A 24,089-nucleotide genomic window follows, 5' to 3' on the forward strand; every position below is an offset into this window, starting at 1 on the left:
CACACACACACACACACACACACACACACACACACACACACACACACACACACACACACACACTATCTATATATATATATATATATAGATAGTGTAGCTGAATCTGTTTCCTGTCTGTGTGCTATACAGTGGATCCAGGAGACAGTAATCCAATGAGTCCTGAACTGCTGTGTTAGTCAACCTGCACTGCACTCCATTCAGCTTCCTGAATGAACTGCTATTTTTGCAGCTCACCATAATCTTGGTGGTGTAGGCGCAGTTGACCCCGATGCCCAGGACAAGCAGGTCCAGGATTTTGGGAGGGATAAGGTCTGGCTCTGGCACCTTTTTGTAGTAGCGTTCCCCGATGTAGGCCTGCACCACTGTCATGCGATTCATAGTCAGTGTGCCCGTTTTATCAGAGCATATGGCAGTGGCATTGCCCATTGTCTCACAGGCATCCAGGTGGCGGACCAGGTTGTTGTCCTTCATCATTTTCTGATAAAAGACAAGAGCCATGTTACCAGTCTGTGGGTTTTATTTTGAATCAATCAAAAGAGCTCGGCTTGATCCAAGTTTGTCTGACGAGGGTTGTAATATTCCATTATTACTTTTGAAGTCCGGGTCATTACTACAATGAAAGAGGTGGACAATAAATAATTCTGTAAAAGTTGCACAAATACTGTGTGCTGCAAAAAAAGAATAGATCAAATATCTATCTGGCATGTTTCATCAGGCTAAATATGTTAGTTTTATTATAGCAAACATTTTTTAATTTCCCTTAGAAAATAAACAAACCTTGACTGAATAGGCTAGGGAGATGGTGACGGCCAGAGGGAGGCCTTCAGGTACAGCTACCACAAGCACCGTCACACCAATTATGAAGAACTTGACCAGAAATTGTATGTAGATGGGCACACACTCAGGAAGCCACACAACACCCTGAATGCAGAATGTATCGATCAGGAAGCGAGTGATGAGGATGATGACAGTGAGAGTTGACATGAACAGACCTGAAGGCAAAGACAGGCAGCGAAGAGAACAGAGGCACAGACTTTAGTTCATCTGTAGAGTTAATTGTGACCATAACAGATTAAGTGAACAGTGAGTTAAGTTCAAATTTGTTCTGGATCTATATATCTGCGTTCATTTCCACTGAACCATCTTAAAAATGCATACAACAGCGTTCATAAGTTCAGGCTTTATCAGCCCCCAGACAAATATTATGCATCTACAAAACATTTCTTCCTCTACAGTCACTCCTATATAATCACATCCTTTATGTACAATGCAAGGGCTCCACAGGCTATGGTCACACTCACTATGGACAAAATATAGTCCTTGTTTAAAACAAGTTGTTTTTAGCTTCACAACTCCTTTGAACCTTTTTAAGTGGAAGATTTAAACAAAAACGTTCACATTCTGTGAAAATACACTTCAGGAATACAAATGTCTTTCTCAGAAATGACACTCGCAAGTTAAAAGACTTGTAAATTGGAAATGTATAAACAGTGATTCGCATGAGGAAAGATTAACTAATTTCTGCTGGAATCTTTGGATGTGAGCCAGTGCTACTGCAAAGGTGCAGTTTTTGCATCCTTTACAAAATTAGTCAGACGTCTGCTGCAACGTAGAAAAACTTTACATCTGCTCTGAAACTCTCTTGGCAATCTAGGTTTGTTGTTACTTCTGATCTTGAATATTGGATTAAAGGAGATTTTTCAGGAATTACTTCCTTTTTTGAGATGCTTAATAAATCACATCCAAAACGATCATCACATAAGTTGTTCTCATCAAAGCCATGGATTCTAGTGTTCTGTTAGAACTCTTTGTTTTGTTCCTATTGTTTGTAGTTGTTCTTCGTAATCTTAGTAGCTTCCCTTGCATGCGAGCGTTCACTGAAGGATTTTTGTACAAAAAAAGCAGCTTTGCAGCTAGTCATTTTACATATTTGCCTAACAAGTAAAAGATCCCTGGATCATCTCCAGTAAGGAGACACAGATCCGATTGGGTTGCATCCAGAAAGACATCTGGTGCAAAACTCTCCCATTTCAAACATCCAGAGCGACGTGCTGTAGCAACCCATGTCTGCCAAATATGGACATCACGTCAAAAATCAACGTTAAGTGTTTCAGAGCACAGTGATGTGTGGTCTCTAAATCTAAATTAAATCTCAATAATCAGACTCTGTTTGTACCTGCTTTGCCGATCTGCACAGCCAGCTTAGTTAGCTTCCCCTGGAGGACGGATTTCTCTTTCTTTGCAATGTGTTTTTTCTTCTTCTCTGGTTCTCCCTCACCATTAAGTGGCTGCATCTCCACGGATGCTCCGTCCTTCTTCTCCCCTACAGGAAATCCAAAAGAACAAACAAAATAAATCCAAACACTTGAATGTCAAAACAGTTTTTCTCTCGTAAACTGCCCTCAGAAAACAGTGTTTATCACTAATACGCTATTAAATAAAAATTTAAAATTCCATTCAATTTTATTTTATTTACATTGTGCGAAATATCAACAATAGTCACCTCAAGGTGCTGTGTATTTTAATGCACAATAATAAAGAGAAACCCCAACAATCAAACAACCCCCTTTCAGAAAGCATATCTGCAGGTGTATATATATATATGTGAGGGTGCTGATCCCATCTCGTAACAAGGTTATTAGTGGACAGGCAGGCAGCCAGCAGTAGGCAGAAGAAGAAAGCAGCTGCCAAGCTTAAGCCCAATAATCTTCTTGGGCCTAATCATAGAGTCAGGAGCACCTGCTGCTACTGCTCAGACCACAGGGCCAAACACACTACACCATGTGGGACCACAGGGAGACAGGAGGATCTGTCAGGACCATGGGAAACTCCAAAGGAACCAAGAGTCTAACTGAACTACCTATTATAAAGCTATCATTTCCAACAGTATTTTTTGAGGGGTTGGATGATTGAAGTAACCTACCCAGAAAATAGAAGCTTTTCATGTTATACTGAACACTGAGTTGCTAATTAAATGTGTTGTGCTGTTATGCGGATGATACCCCATAATAGTTATCTATGAAATAAGATGGCATAAATCAATAAATTAAACTAGAGGCAAAAAATAAAGATCTGAATTCTACTTCTGAATTCAGGGCTGAGGTTATTGTATTGGTCCATAGAAATCTTGAAATTATATCAGATACAGATACTCTTAGGCTGGACAATTCTGTATGTTGTTCCAAAAAACCCTGAAAAGCCTGTGCAGTGAGAGTACTCACAGGGATGAGAAAGAGATCATATTTCTCTCACATTAGCTTTTCCCCATTGGTTCCCTCCCACACGAAGTCTTTTAAGGTCAGGCCCAATCATGTCTCTTCTGTGGAGCCAGTTTACGTTCAGGAGACCTTTCTACTTTTGAAATTAGGCTTCAAATTTTCCTTTCTCTTAAAACTTAGTTAAGGCTAGATGTGGTCACCATGAACCAACCCTGAAATATACCGCTGTAGGGTCAGGATGCTGGTGGACTTGATACAGTGAACATTTCTTCTCCACTCTTTTGTCCTGTCTATTTAAAGACTGCTTTTTCTCCTCTCTTTCACCTCACACTGGTTGCAGCAGATGGCTACCTCTCCCAGAGTCTTCACCTTACAATACCAAGTACCTCGAGACAACTGTTGGACATGATGTACATAAAACTACACATCAACAATAGATGATAATTTTCCAAAGTCTAATATTCAAAGACTGCGTGTGATTTCATTCAAAGAACTGTAGGAAAGGTAACCATGATTTTCAGCCTTACCTAAACAGCCTTAAGCAACCAAAACTAAGTGGATTCTTTAACTGATAAGTTAATACGGGATAATTGGAAAATATCAGATATCTGTATTTTTGTAATATAATTTAAGACTCATGCCCTAAAATATTTCTATCCACATCATCCTGTGAAATTTAAATATGGGACAGTACTCAGACCATGACTAATGATGATTCACAGGAGCACAGACTGGGAAAGGCCTCAAGTCTTTGACCCTCATAAATGTCATTGATGTCACACATTTGACCAAGAGAACTGGGTCCAGTCAAAGAGGATGAGGAACGAGCTGGTTTCTACGTGGCTCCTCAGTTTCCATTCTCCACAGAACACAGAAGCGCACAGCAGCACCCATACTGCCAAAACATATTAACTGTTAACATTATTGCTGACACATTCGGCATGGACAGATAGAGGTATGGATGCTCTGGAGTTCACTACCACAAGAAGTCGATGATCAAACCAGAGATAGCTTTAAAAACAAATTGAAGCTCTGCTGTTTAATACAACCTTCACATCAACTCATTCACACAGACAGTGATGGCATATTTGTTTGCCTACCTTTCTTGCCTTTGTCTTCTTTTTTGCCTGTAAAGAAGAAACATTTAATAGCCGTTAGTCATGCAGCACTCCTCTTTCTCCTCCTTCACTACATTCATAAATCTTTTCTATCCTTCCTCACAAAAAATATTCTTAGATTTGAGTTTATAAACCACTAAGTCTGCTGTGGCAAATGCAGGTATTGAGTCTCCAAAATGAGCAGGTTGTGTATAAATTTCGTTGGCTGGTTTTGTTGCTAATCCCAAGGAATTGTTGCTCGGTATTCTCTTTTCAGCAGGTGAGCTGTAGTCGACATAATCCCCAATTTATACACCCACGTAGTTATTAAAGACCAAGGTGTTCTTAAATAAATTACTTAATCGATTAATCAAGTAATCAAAAACCACATAATTCATTTATCACTGGCATGAATTTCATTTTCATCTTCCATTTCCACTTTATTTTTCAGGGACCATGTATAAACAGAAAAAATGAATCTTCTAAGAGAAAATATGCATTGTACCACGTTTAGCTACTAGCTAATTTCGATCTGCAGGCCATATATAAATTTTTGTGTAAATATGAGGAAGCAGCACAAATTGATGCAAATAAATTCATGGGAATGCAGGAAATTAACACTTTTTCTGTGAGAAGACCATGCATTGTTCTGCGTCTCTGTTGCTCTTATTAAAGCCATGCCTACACACATACATGACTAACCCACATACTCATACATTAAGAATGATTAATAAATTATTAAAACCTCCAAAGTCAACTGTTATCATTGTTAGGTGTTGATTGGTGTTAGCAGTTTTGCACACATAAACAAAGGAGTAGTACCTGAGCAGGAGAGGAATCTTTTGCTGTGGGTTTGAGCAATAACACTCCAATTTAAACACATGTGGACAACACGTTTTAGACATAAGTAGAACCACACTGGCATGTCAAATAGGATTCAATTCTACTGAACTTACTTTTCTTCCCCTTTGAATCTTTCCTTTTGTGTTCCTCTTTTTTCTTGTCTTTCTTGTCCTCGTTGTCACCTTCATCACCAGCACCAAGCAGGGTGAAGATTATTCCACTCTGAGAGTTCACACCCACAGCAGTGACCACCATCTTGCCAGAGCCTTCCATCACATGGGTACCTGAGAAAGTGAAAATGAAATATTTCACCAAAAAAAAAAAAAACACAAGTCACGTTGTATCTCGCTTAACAGGGTTGAGTATGGTATTTTGTAAAAAAAGGAATGCTCTTCACATCTATAAAATTAAGTGCATTTTTTAATGGCCTACGTGTCTAGATGGAGAGAGAAGATGATTTTATTAGCCAACTGGTACCCCATTATATAGATCAATTGACTAGTAATCAACAATTAGACTGCATTTGAAATGTTATATCCATCAGCCTCTGTGGGCATATGAAGCCCAGTATGTACCACAGAGAATTCTGGTCTAGTTCGTTTGCTTTCAAATTGTAGTTTTTATTCACTATAAGGACTAAAATAATAATAATAATAATAATAATAATAATAATAATAATAATAATAATAATAATAATAATAATAATAATAGTTTGTTATATGTATTGGATTGAGGCTGTAAGAACAGATTTGATGTTCCCAATTTAGGTGAGAAAATGAGAGAGGGTAGTCAGAATTAAAATCATCTGGAAAATCATCAGCCGTAATCGTCTCCAACAATGACAGCACAGGTCACAATGGTCTTGGCTGTAATTTAATGTGAAATAGTGCAGAGTGATGCACCTGACAGCAGCATGGGGTCTTTGTCAAGGTTCTTCTTGACATGATCTGACTCTCCGGTTAGAGAACTCTCATCAATCTTCAGATCGTTGCCCTGAATCAGGACACCGTCAGCAGGGAGGAGGTCACCTGGAACACAAACACTCAGGTCATTATGTTACATCACTGTTATGTCATCTGCTTGCCACATGCAGTCATACAATGTTTAGTTATTATTTGAAAATAACCATTTAAAAAAACTAATAACGCTGTTGTTGGGTTTAAACCTTCGACCATCACAAAGACAGCATGGGGATATTGTGTAGAAGGATACAATCATTTTTATATTTGACTGCAGAAGTCAGGATTTAATAGTATCAGCTGTTTATTTGTTAGTAATACCAAACTAAATGTCACCAAATGTTAGTAAAGTAAATTATTACACACATGATTTTGCTTCCTCACCATATTTGACTTGTGCAATGTCACCAACCACAATCTCGGACACTTTGATCTGGATCACCTGCCCCCCTCGAACCACCGTGAACTTCTGCTCCTGCTCGATGCGGTTCTGGAGGCCACGGAACTGCTTCTCTTTGCTCCAGTCATTGAAGGCCGTCACGAGCACCACACACACCACAGACAAGAGGATGGCAGCGCCTTCGATCCATCCAGCCTCTGCCTCGCTCTCATCATCCACGCCGCCAGCTGCACTGCCACAGTCTAAACAGAGACACATCAGCTAGAACTTTTATGAACATTTTTCAGTTTCAGTCTTACATGACCTTCTGTCTGTTAACAGTGCCTCACATGCCACTTTCAAACACAAGTTGACGTTTACTCAACTGTTGGGTGCACCATGGTGAAATCGCAGAGTGCACAGTGAAAGTAGCCATAACAGAAATGCCAGGAAGGACCAGCACTTAACATTGTCTGGAGATGCATCGTAGGATGGACTTGTCAGGAGCTTTCAGGGTTTTATTAGAACTGAAGCTCGGAGCTAGTTTGGAGAAGCTGCAGCTTGTTAGATGAAGTTGATGTTAATTATTACAGCATTATTATTATTATTATTATGATTACAGTGACAATGACAGATGAACCAGGTATATCATTTGAAATGCATATGTGTGTTTGTCCCTCTGCACAATAAAGTCAAGCTGAGCTTTCATATACAATACAGGACATTTTATTAGGTATATCCACTGAACTGCTGATTAACACAAATATTTAACCAAGCAGATTGGCAACAGCTCAATGACTTTAGCTGGATCTACTGTGATTTTCCCACACAACCATTTCTAGGGCTCACAGAGAATGGAGAAAATTTCCAGACTCCTTAAAGCTGATAAAAAGGAAACAGTAACTCAAATAACTAACAAGGTACAACCAAAGGTATGCAGAGGAGCATCTGTTAATGCACAACACATTGAACCCTGAAGCAGATGTGCTACAGCAGCAGAAGACAATACAGCTGGGACTATATGTGCATACACTCATCAAAGGTGATCAAATAAAGACTGTAAAAAATATTTCCTGATCTAATGAGTCTCAGTTCCCGGTGAGACGTTCTGACGGTAGGGTCAGACTTGGCATAAATAATAGGAAAGGTATGTAATGGTGTGGGGGATATTTTCTTAGTACACTTTGGCACAAACAGAGTATCATTTAAAGCCCACAGCCTTCCTGAGACTCGCTGCTGATAATCTCCATCCCTTTATGCCCATTGTGTAGCCAACATCTGATAGCTGCTTCCAGCAGAGTAAAGAAGCATTTCACAACTCTGGAGCAAATGTGTGATGCCATCATATCAATATAGACTGAAATCTTTGAGAATTGTTTCCAGGACCTTGTTGAATCTACTTCATGACAAATTACAGCCAAAATTGGAACTGGCCTAACACCAGTACCAGGAAGACTACTTTGCTGAAATGTTGGTGTGGAAACCAGTTCACCTTCATACAAGCTCATTACACTGAACACATGATGGACTCTAACTTTTCTAATGATCAGATATTGACCCGTCACAGCTCTACTACTAAAAATGTTGAGGCATCAGCGAGACACCTGGATACTCATAGACTAGTTTGCTTTTCAAGTAACGAAAACTACTCACTCTGTCTCTCAGCATCTGGTGGATGATAGAAAGAAAGGCCTAGTGAAATGATGGCTGCCACCTCCAGGATGATGAGTGTGACATCTTGCAGGGCTTCCCACACTAACTGCAAAAAGGTTTTTGGCTTCTTTGGAGGGATGATGTTAAGTCCAAACACCTCTTTCCTTCTGTCGATATCTTCCGATTTTCCATCTAAGCCTGCAGTAGGAGACACAAAGATAAAATGACTCCATATTCGTTCAGCTGAACATGGATCACACCTTCAACCTGACATGTATTTAGAACTAATTGAGCTGTTTGCTGTCTGTTTTACGAGGGGTGAAACACAACTGTTAGTTCACAGTGTAATATTACTTGTTCAAATGTGTCATCAATATCACATTTTCAGATTGATCTTTTAAATGCACGCTCAAGATGAATTTGATCTAGGTAGCCAAAGATGTAATAAGGCAACACTGTGGCCTATGATGTGCTCGATGAGAATGCATTCAAAAATCAAATAAAAATAAAAAAACAACCGATGAAATATACAGTGATGGTATTGCCTTGATGTCTTAAGAAAGTATCATAAAGTGATACAGATTTGCATCTCCCTCTGGATCCAGAGCCTCAGCTAATGTATGTCGTGGAAGGAAATTTTCTTCCTTGGAGAAGCTGTAGTCTCAGATGGCTCTTGTTCTAAATGTAACACATCGGTTATCACACTTGGTGTTTGTGTCTCTTCAGTAATATTGTGTTGTGCGGGAGCAAAGAGCAGAGCGGTTTCCCCTCTGTGGAGTAGAACAACATGTCAGGACACACTCCGATCCCCTAAGAGACACTGCAGCTGCTGCGTGGCTGCAGCTGGCTCCGTCAGTTGTAACTGGTTTTTAACCCAACATTTCTCTTCATGTTGTCTGAAAATGAAACACAGTGAGCAGAGTGCTGTGCATTCTCCGAATGTTTAGGTAAGTGGGATTACACTAAGAGTTTATGTCATCTGTCCCCAGCTGTCGATACAAAGAGAAATAAAGCAGCAGAATGGATTTTCCAGTCAATTCAACCTGCTGCTGACATTTTACTCTCAGCAGGAGTCGAAGCACTGAAAGTGTTTACCGAGCGCGTGGAAGACGGACAGACTGAATGAATTAATAATGGGGGGGAAATGTCAAAGGGCAGACGTATGAGACAAGCTCAGCAAAGACAAACCTAATGCGTTGTCTGTAGGTCACTATAAGACACCCTGTGTGGGTCAGTATTCAGATAAAGTTTAATAGGAAACCTTAAGTTAAAGTCCAACTTAGGCACAAAAAAGCAAAAGAAGCAAAGGCATTATAAACAAGAAACGCTGACTTGAGAGAAAGCTCCAGAGGAGACAAGCTTCTCATTTCAGAACAAAGTCAGCAAATATTTTGAGTAAATGAGCAGATTTGACTTGTGGGTGCTTTAAGAAAAGGAAAATAAAAGTGAAAGATAAAACTACTAAACACACCTGAACACTAACTAACTGGTAAAAGTGGACTGGCAAGGAGTGTGATTTTTCCAGTGAACAGTCTAATATACTTGTTCACAGAAGAAAGAAATTTCACGATTACATTAAGAAGAAAAAACACACATGTAAAATAGATTGTTGACATCCGATCCACAAATAAATAATTTGAGCTACCCTCACTGTGAGCAAGTAAACCAATCCCTGTTTAAGACAAACGGTTATTTCCTCTTCTTCTTCTTGATGAGCCACATGTTTGATTTGGCAGAGATTTATTGCCAGATGCCCTTCCAGAGACATTTCTCCCCATTTGTCCGAGCTACACTGGAGTTGCCCTCACCTCCAACAACATACATTTATGGTTGGTTTACACAACTTGTGTGTGTTTGTGTATGCATGTGTAGCTGTATATATCCACATGTGCTTGAGAGTCACCATCTACCAGGACCAGATTCCTTGTATGTGTCTGTGCATATACATGGCCAATAAACGTGATTCTGATTCTGATCTTTACAGCTACAGAAAAAATAGAAGAAAAAAACACTTTTATCCCCACTGCAACGAATCCTCTACTTGAATATTTTTGAACACAATGTGCTTTTCTCTGCCCAGAAACTGACAGAGAGCAGAGCAACAGGAGCTGCAGGTCACAGATGACTTTGACCATCACACAGTCAACAGTCCCTGAAGACTAATGAACCTAGTATGTCCTCTGCTGTTTTAATGATGCCCACGCCGGGAGGGGAGGTCAGTGAGTCAGTAGTGAAGAGTTCTAAATTTATTCAAAATCATAACTTTGAGGTGTATGCAGAAGTTTGCACACCCTGTGCTTGCTTCACATTTAATGCACTGTTACTTTCCATAAATGATTTTTTAAAAATGAAGCAAACTGAGTAGCCTGTGCAAATGTTTGAGCTCTTAATTTAATCTGAAGTTTAATCTTAGATTCACATCTGTGATACTGTGACACTGCAACTAGGAGTCAGTTTTGTAGGGACACAAAGGAAATACAATTTCTGAACATATTTACCATCGACAGGTGACGTCCTCAGCCGGGCGCACAGTCCATTAACTTCACTATAAGATTCCTGGATTCTAGCAACTGCCTCCTCTCCTCTAAGTTCCATGAGGGAGCGCAGCTCCTGGACTGAGCAGCTGAACTCTGCATCGTGGTTGGCCTCGCCACGTCGGACATATTTGGACCCACTAAAAGAGTTGTTGGTCATTTTTCCTTTCTTGGGGACTCAGCAGAGGCCTTCTCAAATAGACTCAGTGGTAGGCCTGAGGTACCGATGTAGCCTGACAGGGACTCTGTGACTGTTGAGAGAAAGATAAGTCCTGATAACATCAGGATATACGCTGTACTGCAGAAAGAATAATACACTTATTACCACAAAAAAGATGGGATTGGACAGGACGGTGACATCTCTGGTATGATTTCTTGGAAAGTAAAGGTTTGCACATTCTACACATTGCATATGATGAATTTTAATTCGTCTACTTCTTATGATTCTACATCTTCAGATTTGTTTTTTTATAAATAAATAATGTAAAAAAAAAGTACTTTTTGCAATCCCAAGCAGTTCATTTCAAAATATCATCATTGTCATCATGCAATACAAGTTTTACTTCACTTCATTTCAGCTACCTCAAGGTATTTTAAAAGATAGAAACTCTACAAAATCAGGGTGGAACTTCCAACAATCAGATGAGCAGCCTCCAGTGGATAAGGCTCAAGTAGGGGAAGCCATTTATCATGACTGATTTGTGTGAGGGGAAAGGAGGGCATAGACAAACTATGAGAAAAAACACATACAAAACACAGAAGAGCAGAAAAGTTAATGGCATCTAGTAGTAGCATGCAAGTACATAAGGAATGCTCAGTGCACAATGGGAAGTCCTCCAGCAGCCTACAACAGCATAACTGAGGGTCCTGGTAGCTGAAAACTCTCTCTGTGCTACTTTTAGATACTCTTAGAACCACAAGCCTGCAGTCTGAAAGCAAAGTGTTCTGTTGGTATACTATGATGCCAAATATAATGATAGATGAAATTGATTTGAAATTCAGCCCTGGATTTATTAGGGGGCTGTGAAGGAGACAATATGGCAATATAGTCTGTGTTTGTAGTCCCTGTTAGTGCTCTCACTGAAACTTTTTGGATCACCTGAAAAGAATTTCATTCATTTAACATAAATATCTGCAACCACTAAAGCTGCTGTACCTGATCAGCCATTCATGGAAAGGCTCTTTCTAATGTTTTGTAATTTATAAAGAAAAAGGCAAGGACATGAAAACTAGTGGGCAACAACACGATGGACAATAGTATGAAAACAGTATTATAAGCTTCTTCACAATTAAAATCTCATTACAATCCAGTATTTACTCAACCGCATGCTTACGAGATCGTCTTAAGTCCTTTACATTAGAAACCAGCTCCATGAGACACAAATCAGCCAAGCAGGACCCAGTAGAGCTAATTTTATTTCAATCAAGCACAATGTTCTCCCCTCAATGGTTAACAGGAGCTCAGACTGAATATGTAACAGTGTGTGGAGTAGAGATTTGTCCCTGCTCCTATGTGAACTGAAACCCTTTATATTTGTGCCTCACAGGTTGTGACCTCTGTGCCTTTAGCTGTAATCTGTGTCAATCAGTCAGCCTGGGCTTAATCTGAGAGAGGGAGAAACAGCCTATCTGTTTAAGGCTGAGGCAGAGGAAGAAAAGAGTGACTGAGAGAAGAGCAGGATGGACAGAAGTCAAAATAGTCATTGAAGTTTTGCTGCTCACTGTACCTTAGTATGGCTTTACTACGAATTCTAACCAACAATTAAGAACCACAAATGGTTTCATGCTGTAAAATATAAACCTAAGTGCAGCTGTAAATGTTCACATTAGAAGGAAATCTCAAATTATCTATTATTAATTAATTAACCATCAGAACAGCAAAACAAAGTAAAACTGCATAAGTAATGAATAAATTCCACGGGAAGTCATCCACACAAATACAAAAAAACAGAAACACATCCAGGTTTCATGACAAAAACACAACTTGAAGCCATTTCTAATAATAAAAAAAACAACAACAATCCATTACTGTAGCACTGAGAAGAAGAAAAGCTTTACTTACAGAAACTTCCCCCATCACCTCCTGTTAGCAGCAGCAGGTATTAGTGGTGGTCCGATTACTGTGAGCAGCGACACACTCACAGCTCCAGAAACAGCCCATAACCCGGAGACAGCTCCTCAGCGGGCAGTCTGCAGAACAGCACCAAGACCCCAGTTTACTACCCAAACTGGTCCTTTTTCAGCGTGACCTTCAGCAAGCTCGCAGTTTCAAACAGCTCTCTTTATCAGAGGAAAAAACAGGAGCTGGCTGAATGATTATCTGAGGAAAGCCTCGCTTAATCTAATTAGACAATCTGTGGCTTCACTGAGTGCCAGAGAGACCGCTGCTGCAGCTCCTCCTGCTGAGAGCGACATGCCAAGTCCACACACGAACTACGTCTACACCTGCTGCATCCTCTGACTGAAAGGCACACAGCAGGCGTACACTCACCAGGTCAACACACACACCCCATCTAAACCTGCTGCTGCTGTGCTTCATACTCCAGAAAGGGTGCGCATTGAGTCCACATATAGCACTGAGACTCCTCCTGCTGAGATGAACCAATTAGATCTAAACAGACCAAACTGTGAAGGTGAATGCAAGTGGTCGGACGTTACAGCCTGACAACCAACTGCAGCCCCAAAGGAAAGTAGTTCAGTACATAACCATCAGCACGACTTCTCATGGAGAATTCCATGAAACAGTCCAACTGTTTGCTCTACTGTGGTCTTTTCACTTTGTTACACACACTTCATCACCCTGAGCAGCAATGATGCATGATGACGTCATGTGACACACACGCACACACACGGATTACAGTACACAATGACATAGAAGGATTAACTGAGTGTGCACACACACACACACACACACACACACACAGGATAATATCACTCTTTCGTATTTACGTTCTAGTATTTTTGTTTTGATCTAACATGATCTTTGACCCCACGCTCTAAAGAGGTCTACACAGCAGTAGTTTAAGGATTGGCTCGACAGATCAGTGATGGACTACTAAGACCAAAGCTCTGGATTCACTGCTTAACAAAAACCACAGTTGATCAAAATGTTTCTATATTCTCTGCATACAACCATGACGAGCCATGAAAGGAAAAACAAACAGAACACAACACACAGAAAAGAAATCAAAGACTACTTTGACAAAGGCAAAACCAGGGCTATGCAGAAGGTACAGGCCAGAAGTTTACCCATCATGAGCAAACCCCCAAATTTTGGTAATTTGGGGGTTTAAATTATTTCTTTGAACTTCTTTTTTTTTCTTCTTTTTTTAAGTTTTTTTGGGGGGAAGGAAGCATATATCTTTGAGGGCTTTAAAAAAGAAGAACTGAATGTACAAGTATGAGGTGAAGCTAAAGAATTTGGAGGTAGGTAGGCTACTGAAAGAGGAAACCTTGCCCTAAACAACTGATGAGCCTAGCATGATTGACCTGGAAGCAACATCCCAAAGATGTTCTATCTTTGAGGTCAGGACTCTGTTCAGGCCAGGCAAGTGCTCCCAAATCAGATTCTGTCATCCATGCCTTTGTGGACCTTGCTTTGTGCACTGGTGTGCATTCATGTACAGGCCGTACAGTAAAGACTTGACAGCTATTTAACACTTCAATTCAATTTTTAAAGCTTTGCCTGTCCTTCAAGCAAACTGGAGAGCTATTCCTGAAGACTACTTAAAGAAATTACAAGAAAGCTTGCCTAAGAGAGTGGCTGTGTTGAAGAATGGCTATCTCTACAGTTTCCCAAAGTGACACCATCAGTGCTTTTATTTTGTTACACTGACAGTATACAGCTCATAATTGTGAACAATAAATTAAATATTTATAAATTTTCACATTTAGATAAACTACAATCACGTAATTTGGGGTATTTTGCATGGATTGCACCATAAAACTGTTAAAATGCATTAATAATTTTCTTTGTTTAGATGTAGTTTTTATCATGTTTATATTACAAACATCTACCTTTTGTAAATTGAAAACAGGTTTTGTTTTTTGTTTTTGTTTGTTTGTTTTTAAATTGAAAACAGGTACTGTGAGACACAAGTAGTAAAGTAACTACCCTAAGCAGGACAGAAAGAGCGACCTCTTGTGGATAAAACAGACACTTCTGCAGATTTTAAACATCCACATGAGGAGGGCCCTGCTTATATTATCGGAGCTACTGAGACCCTGTCGTTGCAGATCACCTGATCAAAGTCTGCTAAATGTCCCACGCTTTTACTTTAAAATCAGAATCAGAGGCGATCACGTTTTTGAGGCAATAGTGCCCAAACTTTGTAATAACCTTCAGCATAATGGTCACATTCTACCTGATCAGCTGAATCCGTAATTTGTTTTAAACAACTGCCGAAAACATTTTTTATATATATTTTAGTGTTCTCATAATGATTTCCCCATCCGACAGTCTCGGTCGTTGTGTCCTTGGGCAAGACACTTCACCCGCTGTCTACTGGTGGTGGTCAGAGGGCCCGGTGGCCCCGGTGGCAACAGTGTCCGGCAGCCTCCCCTCTGTCAGTGCGCCCCAGGACAGCTGTGGCTACAATGTAGCTTGCCATCAATAGTGTGTGAATGGGTGGATGACTGAATGTAGTGTAAAGCGCTTTGGGGTCCTTAGGGACTAAGTAAAGCGCTATACAAATACAGGCTATTTACCATTATTCGACCTTAGTTTGCATCTATTTGTGTGTAAGTTAAGTATGTATGTTAGAATGGACGTCTGACCGGATGGCTATTAATGAGTCTGTATGATAGGACTGTATTCTTTAAAAAGTGATACACAAATAAAGGTATTATTGTTGATGTTATTGTTGTTGTTTGTTTTTCCACTCTTCATTTATTGCCCTTTTTGTGTGGTATATGCTTAAAGTCTTTGTTAAGGCATCAGTACTCAGCTAGTGTAATGCAGAAACACAAAGAAGGCGAGAACTATTTTGGAGTCTTCTGTCGTCATTGAAGCGGTAATACTAACGACACCTTAACGTTGTCGAAAAAAAACAAAAAACCTTAACGTTGTCGACGAAGAAGAAAGGCGGTCACGTGTCCGCCACGTGAACAGCTGATCGTGACGTCATTCAGCAACAAGCAACATGGCGGAGTGGAACAGAGGTAAATGTTTTGACACGTATTCACTTCCAAATATTCAGTTGTGTGTTATTTGTGTCAGCTTAGAGATGATGTTACAGCTGGGTGGTACATTTTAAAATGTTATTTTTAAGTATCATTTGCTCGTATAACACCCAAATCTCAAGAGCTAAGCTAACTAGCTCTGACATACTTAAATATTAGCAAAAAGCAAGGCTACCTTGTAAGTTTCATATCAATTGCTATCGCCCTCTAAAGAAGCATCTGCCTCTCTGAAGGGTGATAAAAAGTGATATTATTATTATTAGTAGTAGTAGTAGTAGTATCTTATTAGTTTCCCAAATATGGGATAAGTAATACTCCTCGGCAGTGTTGTAAGTTTACTTCACGTCGTTATTCCGTGCTTAGCTTAAAGGGTTGGATTTATAAAGAACATCCCTTCAGCAGAGACTCTGCTCCACACTCAGATCATGCTGATATCAAAATCATTGATGAAAACGTGTTGTTTCCTGTTGATTTAAACCGAAAATTAGAAACATTACCTATTCTTTAAGAAGTTATGTGTTCAGAACTATGTGCTTGGCAAAATCTTATGAGGTCTATCTGCGGTTTTCAACAGAAACATAACAATTCAAGGAACATTCAGATCTTGTGTGTCATATCTAATCCACGGTGTTTGTGCTTGTCCAGGCCATGGCTCTGTGGATGATGTGCTCGATGTTGAAAACAAACGGCTGGCAGAGAACCTGGCCAACAAAGTGTCCAGACTGAAATCTGTGGGTAACAACCAACAACCGTCCCCTTCAGCGACCAGTCTGATTAATAAATCAGCTGGTCTGTAGTTACTAGGTTACTGCTGTCAAATGTACTTAGTTTTAATTATAAGTAAAGCTGTCAGTTCCCAGAAGCAGAATTATTAATTATGCCAAACACAACCAGTTTTGTTATTTAATGTACTGATACATGGCTTATTGCTTGTAAGAATTTCAGGTGTAGAATAGAATAGAATAGAATAATCCTTTAATTGTCCCACAAGGGGAAATTTGGTTGTATCAGCAGCAAAAAACATACATATACAAAAAGAACAGGACGCCGAACAGAAAACACAATATTTACATATTTACATCATGGACAATAGTTACCAGAGCAGAGTACAGTACAGTTGTTAAAATTAGCATACAGATTGTGTGCAAACAGAACAGGATACTGAAAGATGTTTAAATAGTTAAGAATATTTAGAATAATTAGAAAAGTGCAGATTGTGTATTGTACCTGTGCATTAAAAAGTAGATATGTAACTTACAGTAAGTTAGTGTATATATTAGCTGAGAAAAAGTGATGTGCCGTTATAACAGTAGAAGTTGTTGCAGCAAATGCATTACACAGCAAATGTGTAACCAAATGCATCACTGGTGCAATGGTTGTCTTTTATTAATAAATGTACAGCATTGTGAAAATTTGAAAATTGTACAACCAGTGCCTCCAGTGTAAGATGGGACACCATCAGGCACTTCTACATAGTTACATGATATTAAGATTTTTTCACACCAAGCTTCAGGCTCTTCATGGTTCAGAACAATCCTCTGGGCATTTACTGTACACTAATGAAAACAACTTGTTTACATAGAGTCAAGACAATTAGTCTGCCTACTATACTGACAAGACATCTATAAAGATTACTGTTATTTTTTAGACTGATTCAAAATTTCTGTTATGCTTAAATAAATGACTCATAATTGGTTTAAATCTTGTAGAAATTGTCCCTGATTCAAACCTCTTTGGGGATCCAGAAAATATTTTATGCATTTTCACAGACTTTGACAAATGAGTCGTGTCTGTTTTTAGCAAAGAGTTGTGTTTTAAATCCCTACAACGTCCTGTTTAGTTGGACATCTTCCAATCTGCGCTAAGCTGGTTAGGTACTCAGTGACAGAGCAACAGCCTAAAAGGATAAAGGGTAACCAAGAAGATGTTTGCTTTCCTGTTCTACATTTTCCTCTGCTGTGCCATTCGCTTTTCAGAATCTGCTCTCATGTTCTTTCTTCTGCCTGTAGTCTAACCCTGAGATGATTTAAAACTTCACTTGTTACAAGTGATTGCTTATTAGTACATTTTTGCATGAAATTTCACATTTTAGGACATGATAAAAATAATCTAAAATAGAAAATAATAGTCCTTACAGGTTTCAAAATGGTTTAAATTCAACCTCAGGTGAGCAAGAACATATGTCATAGGAATTAAGAGAGTAAGTAGCACCCGGGTGAAAGTGAAAGTGGCCTCCATAAAAGTAAACGTTTTGACAGTTTGCTGGTCTGCCACAGTCAGACTTCTACAAATAACTTGATCATCTTCTTGTCTCTGTATCTCGCAGTTGGCTTACGACATCGACAGAGAAGTGGACGATCAGAATGAGTACCTGGATGGCATGGTGAGCGTTTCCTGCCTTAAACACAAATATAGTTAAGCTTTTAGTAAAAAAAGAACTGACATTTTAATTTCTCCCATTTGTCTATAATGAGAATATTGTTTTAAATATTCACTGAGTTTCACCCTGTTGTATTTTCACGATGGCTCCTCTGAACTGTTTAGTGAATTGTTCAATCTACAGGTTTCACTGGGACCTAACATTCAGGAAACAGTTTTATAAAGTCCCAGTATAAAAAATGAGCACTGTGTTGATTGTCAGAATCTGTGTGGATTGATTCATTTGGTAAACAGAGTGCACATTATATAAGTACAAATCAATACTATCTCAAATATAGGCTGTTTTATTTTTTCTCTTAGGTCAATTTATTGTGAATTATTAAAGAATTATCTCTTCTTTCTTTTAGGACTCAAACTTCATGAGTGCGACAGGCCTGCTCACTGGCAGCGTGAAACGTTTCTCCACCATGGTCCGATCAGGACGAGACAACCGCCGTATCCTGTGTTACGTCTCCATGGGGATGGTCCTGGTCTTCCTTGTTCTTTACTACCTGGTGTCCAGGATCCACCAATAACTGGGAAAACAAGATCAGCCAGGCTCTGATATGGAGCTGAGACTTTAGACTGTAATGTCAAAACTGATTTAAATAAAGACTTTTTTTATTTTGCACCAAAGAAAGAAAGCACGACGTAGGCAAAATTGGATTGACCAGTTGGAGGTGTCAGTCAGCCCACCGGAGGAAACTGTAGTGGGCGTGGTCACATCAATGAGACACCTGAACTTTGGGATCTTTGAGTTGGAAGACAACAGAGCCCGGACGCTCGGGAGGTGGGAATGTCATTCACCATATCCGAGTCTAATTGATTGATGAACCTGTCAATCAGGAGAAAATTTCCAAAAAATCAGTTTGAGTTTTCACACCTAGAGCTTGTTTATCTTCCTCCGAGTCCATCTTGTTTCAGTTCTTGTCACATACAAAAACATCTAACAGCCAAAATGCATCACAAACATACAACACTGTAAGTATTAGGCACATATTTGTCATGCAGGAGAGAGAAAATACAGAAAATATAGAAATGGTGGTGCTGTGTTTAGTCCAAACACCAGTAAGCCACCACATTAAAATTACATGCATAATACATTAACATAAGACTTGTGTTCAGTGTCCTGTGATTTGTGGTCTATATTTATGCTATATTACCACATTCACCTGCATAAATGAGTCACAACAAGAGGGAAACTGAATCAAGAGTCCGACTGTACTAAAGTCAACAACTGGGAAATAATCTGAGATTTTAGTCAGTGTAATGCTCTGCAATGTTGACATTTCTCTCTATCTATGTTTGGTGTTTCCTACTGTCTCACAATGAAGTGCAAGGAAGGAAATGACTGACGAGGCAGAGGTCAAAAAGTTTTATATGTGGAAAATATAGCAATTTTTAATTTGTCCAAAATTAATTGTGTTTGTTACTGCTAGGGCAAACATATGAAGGTCAAACACGCATATATTCATTATTTTGGGGCACTAAAACTAATCAGTCCACCCCACTAGTACAAAAAGTGGTACCATCTGCTTTTGGCTGGTCTTGGTCTTGTCACTGCATTTTGAAAGATAGCTCTTAAGACTTTTTACATGTTCATATGTTATTAGCCATCCTTTCAGTATGTTTGCAATCCAGACTGTTTTTATAATTATAAGAAATGTTGGGACCTATCCTAACCTGTTGATGGGTTACAAGAATATTCATATCATTTTCTTTGTTTCTTTTTTCTTCCACTTTCAGTCACTGAAACAGATATTTGTAATTCTTGAAGAGTTGAAAGTTATATTATTTTCTTATAGTTGAGCATGGGCGAAAGAAATCATTAATACAGATCTAATGAATTATTTAAATTGTAGAAAATGTTGAGGATAATTTATTTAAGTTCTGGTAGTTATGGGCACTGCTACAGATTAATAATACTATTTTAATTAAATACGCATATTTTCAGAACCATAGTGTGCAAAAAAAAATTGATGATCAAATGAAAAGAAATAAAACATTCATTAGACAACTTCACAATATTTTAAGTAGTTTTTTTGTTACCATAAAATAGTCACCAGCACACAAACACAGCAGGTAAACACTACGAACAACAGTACACCAAATACAATTACATCAAGAACAAAAAATTTACATTTTAAAAAGAATTTCTGAGAAAAACAAGAAAATGAACACATCTAATATAAACATTTGTATGGGGTGCCTGTAGTGCTGTGTTGCTTTGTCCTTTCGGGTTAGTTCGTGTTCTTTCGGCAATTTCCGGTGTTATCTCCTTCTTCAGACTTGATGAAAATACAAAGAACGGGAAGCCCTCCTCTCTCCGTATTAGCTGAGTCGAGTCCTTTGTGGTTACCTGAATTTTTTGAGAACATTTTAAAGATTACCCGTAAACAGTTCCGTTTGCGGAGATTTCTGTCTGCTCCGTACAGGGCTCGGGTGAGGTCGAACCCACTCTGCCCGACGTCCTTTCTCGGTGACTTTCGGCTCTTGTCGTTCGAGGGAGGAATGGACGAAGCGGACTCGGCAACGAAAGCGCTCGGGCTGGATGAACCGCCCATCGGCGAGCCGTCGGTGGAGGGAGTGGGCTCGGATACCGAGTCGGAGGCCGAAGTTACCACGATGGCTGTGATGGCGGAACCGGGAAACATCGGCTTAGGAGCCGAGTCCCTACCGAACCCAGACGAGGCCGAGGCTGCCTTTGCAGGTAACACGGGCTACAGTTAGCAGCAGGCCGCTGCTGTGCGAGGTGGCGCTAAAACACAAACTGAGATAATAACGTTAGCACCAGCTGCCTCTTAACCAAACACTGTTTATGTACGGGCACTGCTTTAAACGGGGAGAACATTGTTATCTGCTGAATACATTATTTATTATTCAGAAAAGTTAATGATTCATAAGAGAGACGCTTGAAGATGTGTTTTTAAAAAATAAAAACTCGGGTGGCCCAGGTGGCAAACACCGAGGAAACCACAAACATGGGATAGGGGCCAACGCAAAACCAATAATAAATGCAGTGGGGAAGACAGGTATAGAAAATACTGATTTTCAATCTCACGTACATCCTTTTGCCCTCATACAAATGTTGTTATTGTTGAAACTAACCCTGCTAATGAGATTAAACGTCTTTGTGTTGTGGAAAGATTGCATTGCAAAGTGCTAAACTAAGTGGTAGCATCAAAACATGCTTGATCTAATAAAGTTTCTTTATTTAGAATTATATACATTATATACTGAGTCTGCACAAGGGAGACTCAGCCAATGTAGCAGCAATGCAAACTCAAAATACAAAATGTATACACATATATTTATACAAATGCTAAAGACAAAAAAACAAACAGATAAAACGTAGTATCTCAATCACATTTCACATTTTAAATTCCATTTAAATTCAGCAGTAGATACTGTAAAAGCATATTTAGTGTTTAGTATGAAAATACTGTGTTACCCTGATCTGGTGAAACCCATGGAACGTTAAAAAGTAAAAATGTGAAAGCTTCGGATGGATACTACAATAAAATACTTGATTTTCAGCCAAGTGTACATGAGCAAACATGTAACATGATCTTTTCACCATGTTATCAATGATTAAAAGTAAAGAGTTGTCCTTCTACCTTCTACTTCTTTAATAGTTCCAGTTAGCTACAGGATTGTGCAAAACCTTGAGCCAGCCCTTCTTTATATTTTGTTTGGGAAATGGGTGCAGTAGTTTATTGAAACGTACAAACAAACATGGAAATACTGTGTACATAAGGCAAAACTAAAGTCTTTATAATTCTGATGATTTTAAAAGTCAATATTTGGTATGAATATCTTTAAGGAAGCTTTCTTTTAACTTCTTTAAATAGTCTTCAGGAATAGTAATTCAAGGACACTCAAAATCTCTTCTTTAGATGCAGTCTTTTGTTCCCTGTCATGATGAGAGATTTGGGAGATTAACAGTACTCTAGTCCAGTGGAATTGGTGAGGGTGTATGGGTCAGGCAGCTCATTATGGTAAATGGTAAATGGCCTGTATTTGTATAGCGCTTTACTAGTCCCTAAGGACCCCAAAGCGCTTTACACATCCAGTCATCCACCCATTCACACACACATTCACACACTGGTGATGGCAGCTACATTGTAGCCACAGCTGTCCTGGGGCGCACTGAGAGAGGCGAGGCTGCCGGACACTGGCGCCACCGGGCCCTCTGACCACCACCAGTAGGCAGCGGGTGAAGTGTCTTGTCCAAGGACACAACGACTGAGACTGTCCGAGCCGGGGCTCGAACCGGCAACCTTCCGATTACGGACACACCGTTGTGTGCGATGCCACATTCCATCCGAAAATTCTAATCATGTATTTGTCCCAAGTATAATATTTCCCGTCATCCATCCGTTCATTTCCTTCTGCTTAAACTTTATTATTTAAAGCCTGAGAGTAATGTTATGGTGTGGAGTGTGAAAAGTGAGGACCTGGAGGCAGGATTCAAAAACAAAGCAAGCTATTTACTGGGCTAGAATGAGTAAATCAAAACAGAGTTCTCAGAATGGAATCCAAATGGCAAGAAAATATAGGGATTGAGGCAGGCAGGAAAACAGTACAACGTGAATACTGTCAGACTAAAACTATGTATATACACAAGGTAATGGGGGGATTAGAGACAGCTAAGCTAACACAGGTGTAGACAATCACACAATGGGTCAGAGGAGGAAGTAGAGCCGAACACAATGCGCAAGAGACTATCAAAATAAAACAGAAAAAGTTGAACATGGGAACACTGGGCACAGAGACGGAAGCTAAACCAGACCACAGGGAACATGGGGAGGGGGGTGAATGAAAAAAGAGAAATAGAGTACTAGCAAACTGTAGTAATGAACAGAAACTAGATAGCAAAACTAACACAACAAAATGCTGAATTACTGTGAAGAAAAAGTTCAAGCAGCAAAAGAAAAACAAGAAGCAAACGGAGCAACAAAGACTAAAAAACAAAACAAGACATCCAGTACCATGACTGATATAGATGAAAATCATTCATTCTCATAAGCACATAATAGAAGAGTCTTCTGATTCTGGTAATACCAGTGTTTATTGTTTTCTATGTTACCTGCTTTAGGTCATTATTATTGTAATCCTCCTTTGTAGTTATATTTTTATTCATAATGTATTCCTGCTAATCTGGAGGTTTATGTGTCGATGAAATTTCTTGTTGTTGATCAGATGTGACGGCAGTTACAGTGGGTGGCGTTCATGCGACAGAGGACAATGTTTTCACCACAACAGTCGCCACATCTGGGAGTCTCCCTGAACACGTGCTGGTAGATTAACACACACTTGACTAGATCCATTCCCCTTCTATTTTTGCCATTTATCACATTTTGATGATGATAAACAGTATCTTATGACATTATTTACAGAAAATTGAGGTGACGTTGAATAAAAACCAATTAATGTTAAATGTCCTCAGCACAGAACTGATTCATTTGTGCACGTTAGCACTGTAGCGTTAATTATTAGAACCGAATTCACAAAATCATATGGGCTTCCCTGCTGACTACTCGAGTAGTTTTTTAAAACATCAACATATTCTCATACCTCTTATGCTGCTCCATGATTATGAGTGTATGTACTCCTTCCACATCTGTCACAGAGCGGCAGGACCACTCTCCAGCTGGGTGAAGGTCTCAGTACCCAGAAGGCTACTCTGATTGTGGTTCACACTGACGGCAGCATCGTGGAAGCAGCTGGCCTCAAGTCCGCTGCCACCATCACATCAGGTACACCCCTGTGTGTGTGTGTGTGTGTGTGTGTGTGTGTGTGTGTGT

At 39.5% G+C, this 24,089-nt stretch overlaps 3 protein-coding genes across 3 annotated transcripts in view; 2 read left to right on the forward strand and 1 right to left on the reverse strand.

Annotated features, from left to right (window-relative positions):
• LOC102203492 (plasma membrane calcium-transporting ATPase 1-like) overlaps positions 1-13,200 on the reverse strand; it is a 22,779-nt gene extending 9,579 nt beyond the window's left edge. Inside the window, exons 1-9 of the mRNA XM_013914505.1 lie at positions 12,746-13,200; positions 10,648-10,934; positions 8,150-8,347; positions 6,502-6,759; positions 6,061-6,186; positions 5,272-5,442; positions 2,177-2,323; positions 778-992; positions 235-477 (exon numbers count right to left, since the gene is read on the reverse strand). Of these exons, the coding sequence (XP_013769959.1) occupies positions 235-477; positions 778-992; positions 2,177-2,323; positions 5,272-5,442; positions 6,061-6,186; positions 6,502-6,759; positions 8,150-8,347; positions 10,648-10,843 (1,554 nt within the window). The 5' untranslated portion in view covers positions 10,844-10,934; positions 12,746-13,200. The remainder of the gene's footprint in view (positions 1-234; positions 478-777; positions 993-2,176; positions 2,324-5,271; positions 5,443-6,060; positions 6,187-6,501; positions 6,760-8,149; positions 8,348-10,647; positions 10,935-12,745) is intronic.
• Positions 13,201-15,767: 2,567 nt separating this feature from the next.
• bet1l (Bet1 golgi vesicular membrane trafficking protein-like) lies at positions 15,768-19,547 on the forward strand. Its single transcript, XM_005747635.1, has 4 exons — positions 15,768-15,843; positions 16,510-16,595; positions 18,191-18,247; positions 18,651-19,547. The coding sequence occupies exons 1-4, from the start codon at positions 15,825-15,827 to the stop codon at positions 18,816-18,818; spliced, it is 330 nt and encodes a 109-aa protein (XP_005747692.1). The 5' UTR covers positions 15,768-15,824; the 3' UTR covers positions 18,819-19,547.
• Positions 19,548-20,287: 740 nt separating this feature from the next.
• The window catches only part of deaf1 (DEAF1 transcription factor), a 19,292-nt gene continuing 15,490 nt past the window's right edge, over positions 20,288-24,089 (forward strand). Inside the window, exons 1-3 of the mRNA XM_013914506.1 lie at positions 20,288-20,992; positions 23,485-23,582; positions 23,915-24,041. Coding sequence (XP_013769960.1) covers positions 20,575-20,992; positions 23,485-23,582; positions 23,915-24,041 — 643 coding nt within the window. The 5' untranslated portion in view covers positions 20,288-20,574. The remainder of the gene's footprint in view (positions 20,993-23,484; positions 23,583-23,914; positions 24,042-24,089) is intronic.

The sequence above is a fragment of the Pundamilia nyererei genome, unplaced genomic scaffold, assembly GCF_000239375.1.
Source record: "Pundamilia nyererei isolate P.nyererei 1_Seehausen unplaced genomic scaffold, PunNye1.0 scaffold00201, whole genome shotgun sequence".
Classification (NCBI taxonomy): Eukaryota; Metazoa; Chordata; class Actinopteri; order Cichliformes; family Cichlidae; genus Pundamilia; species Pundamilia nyererei.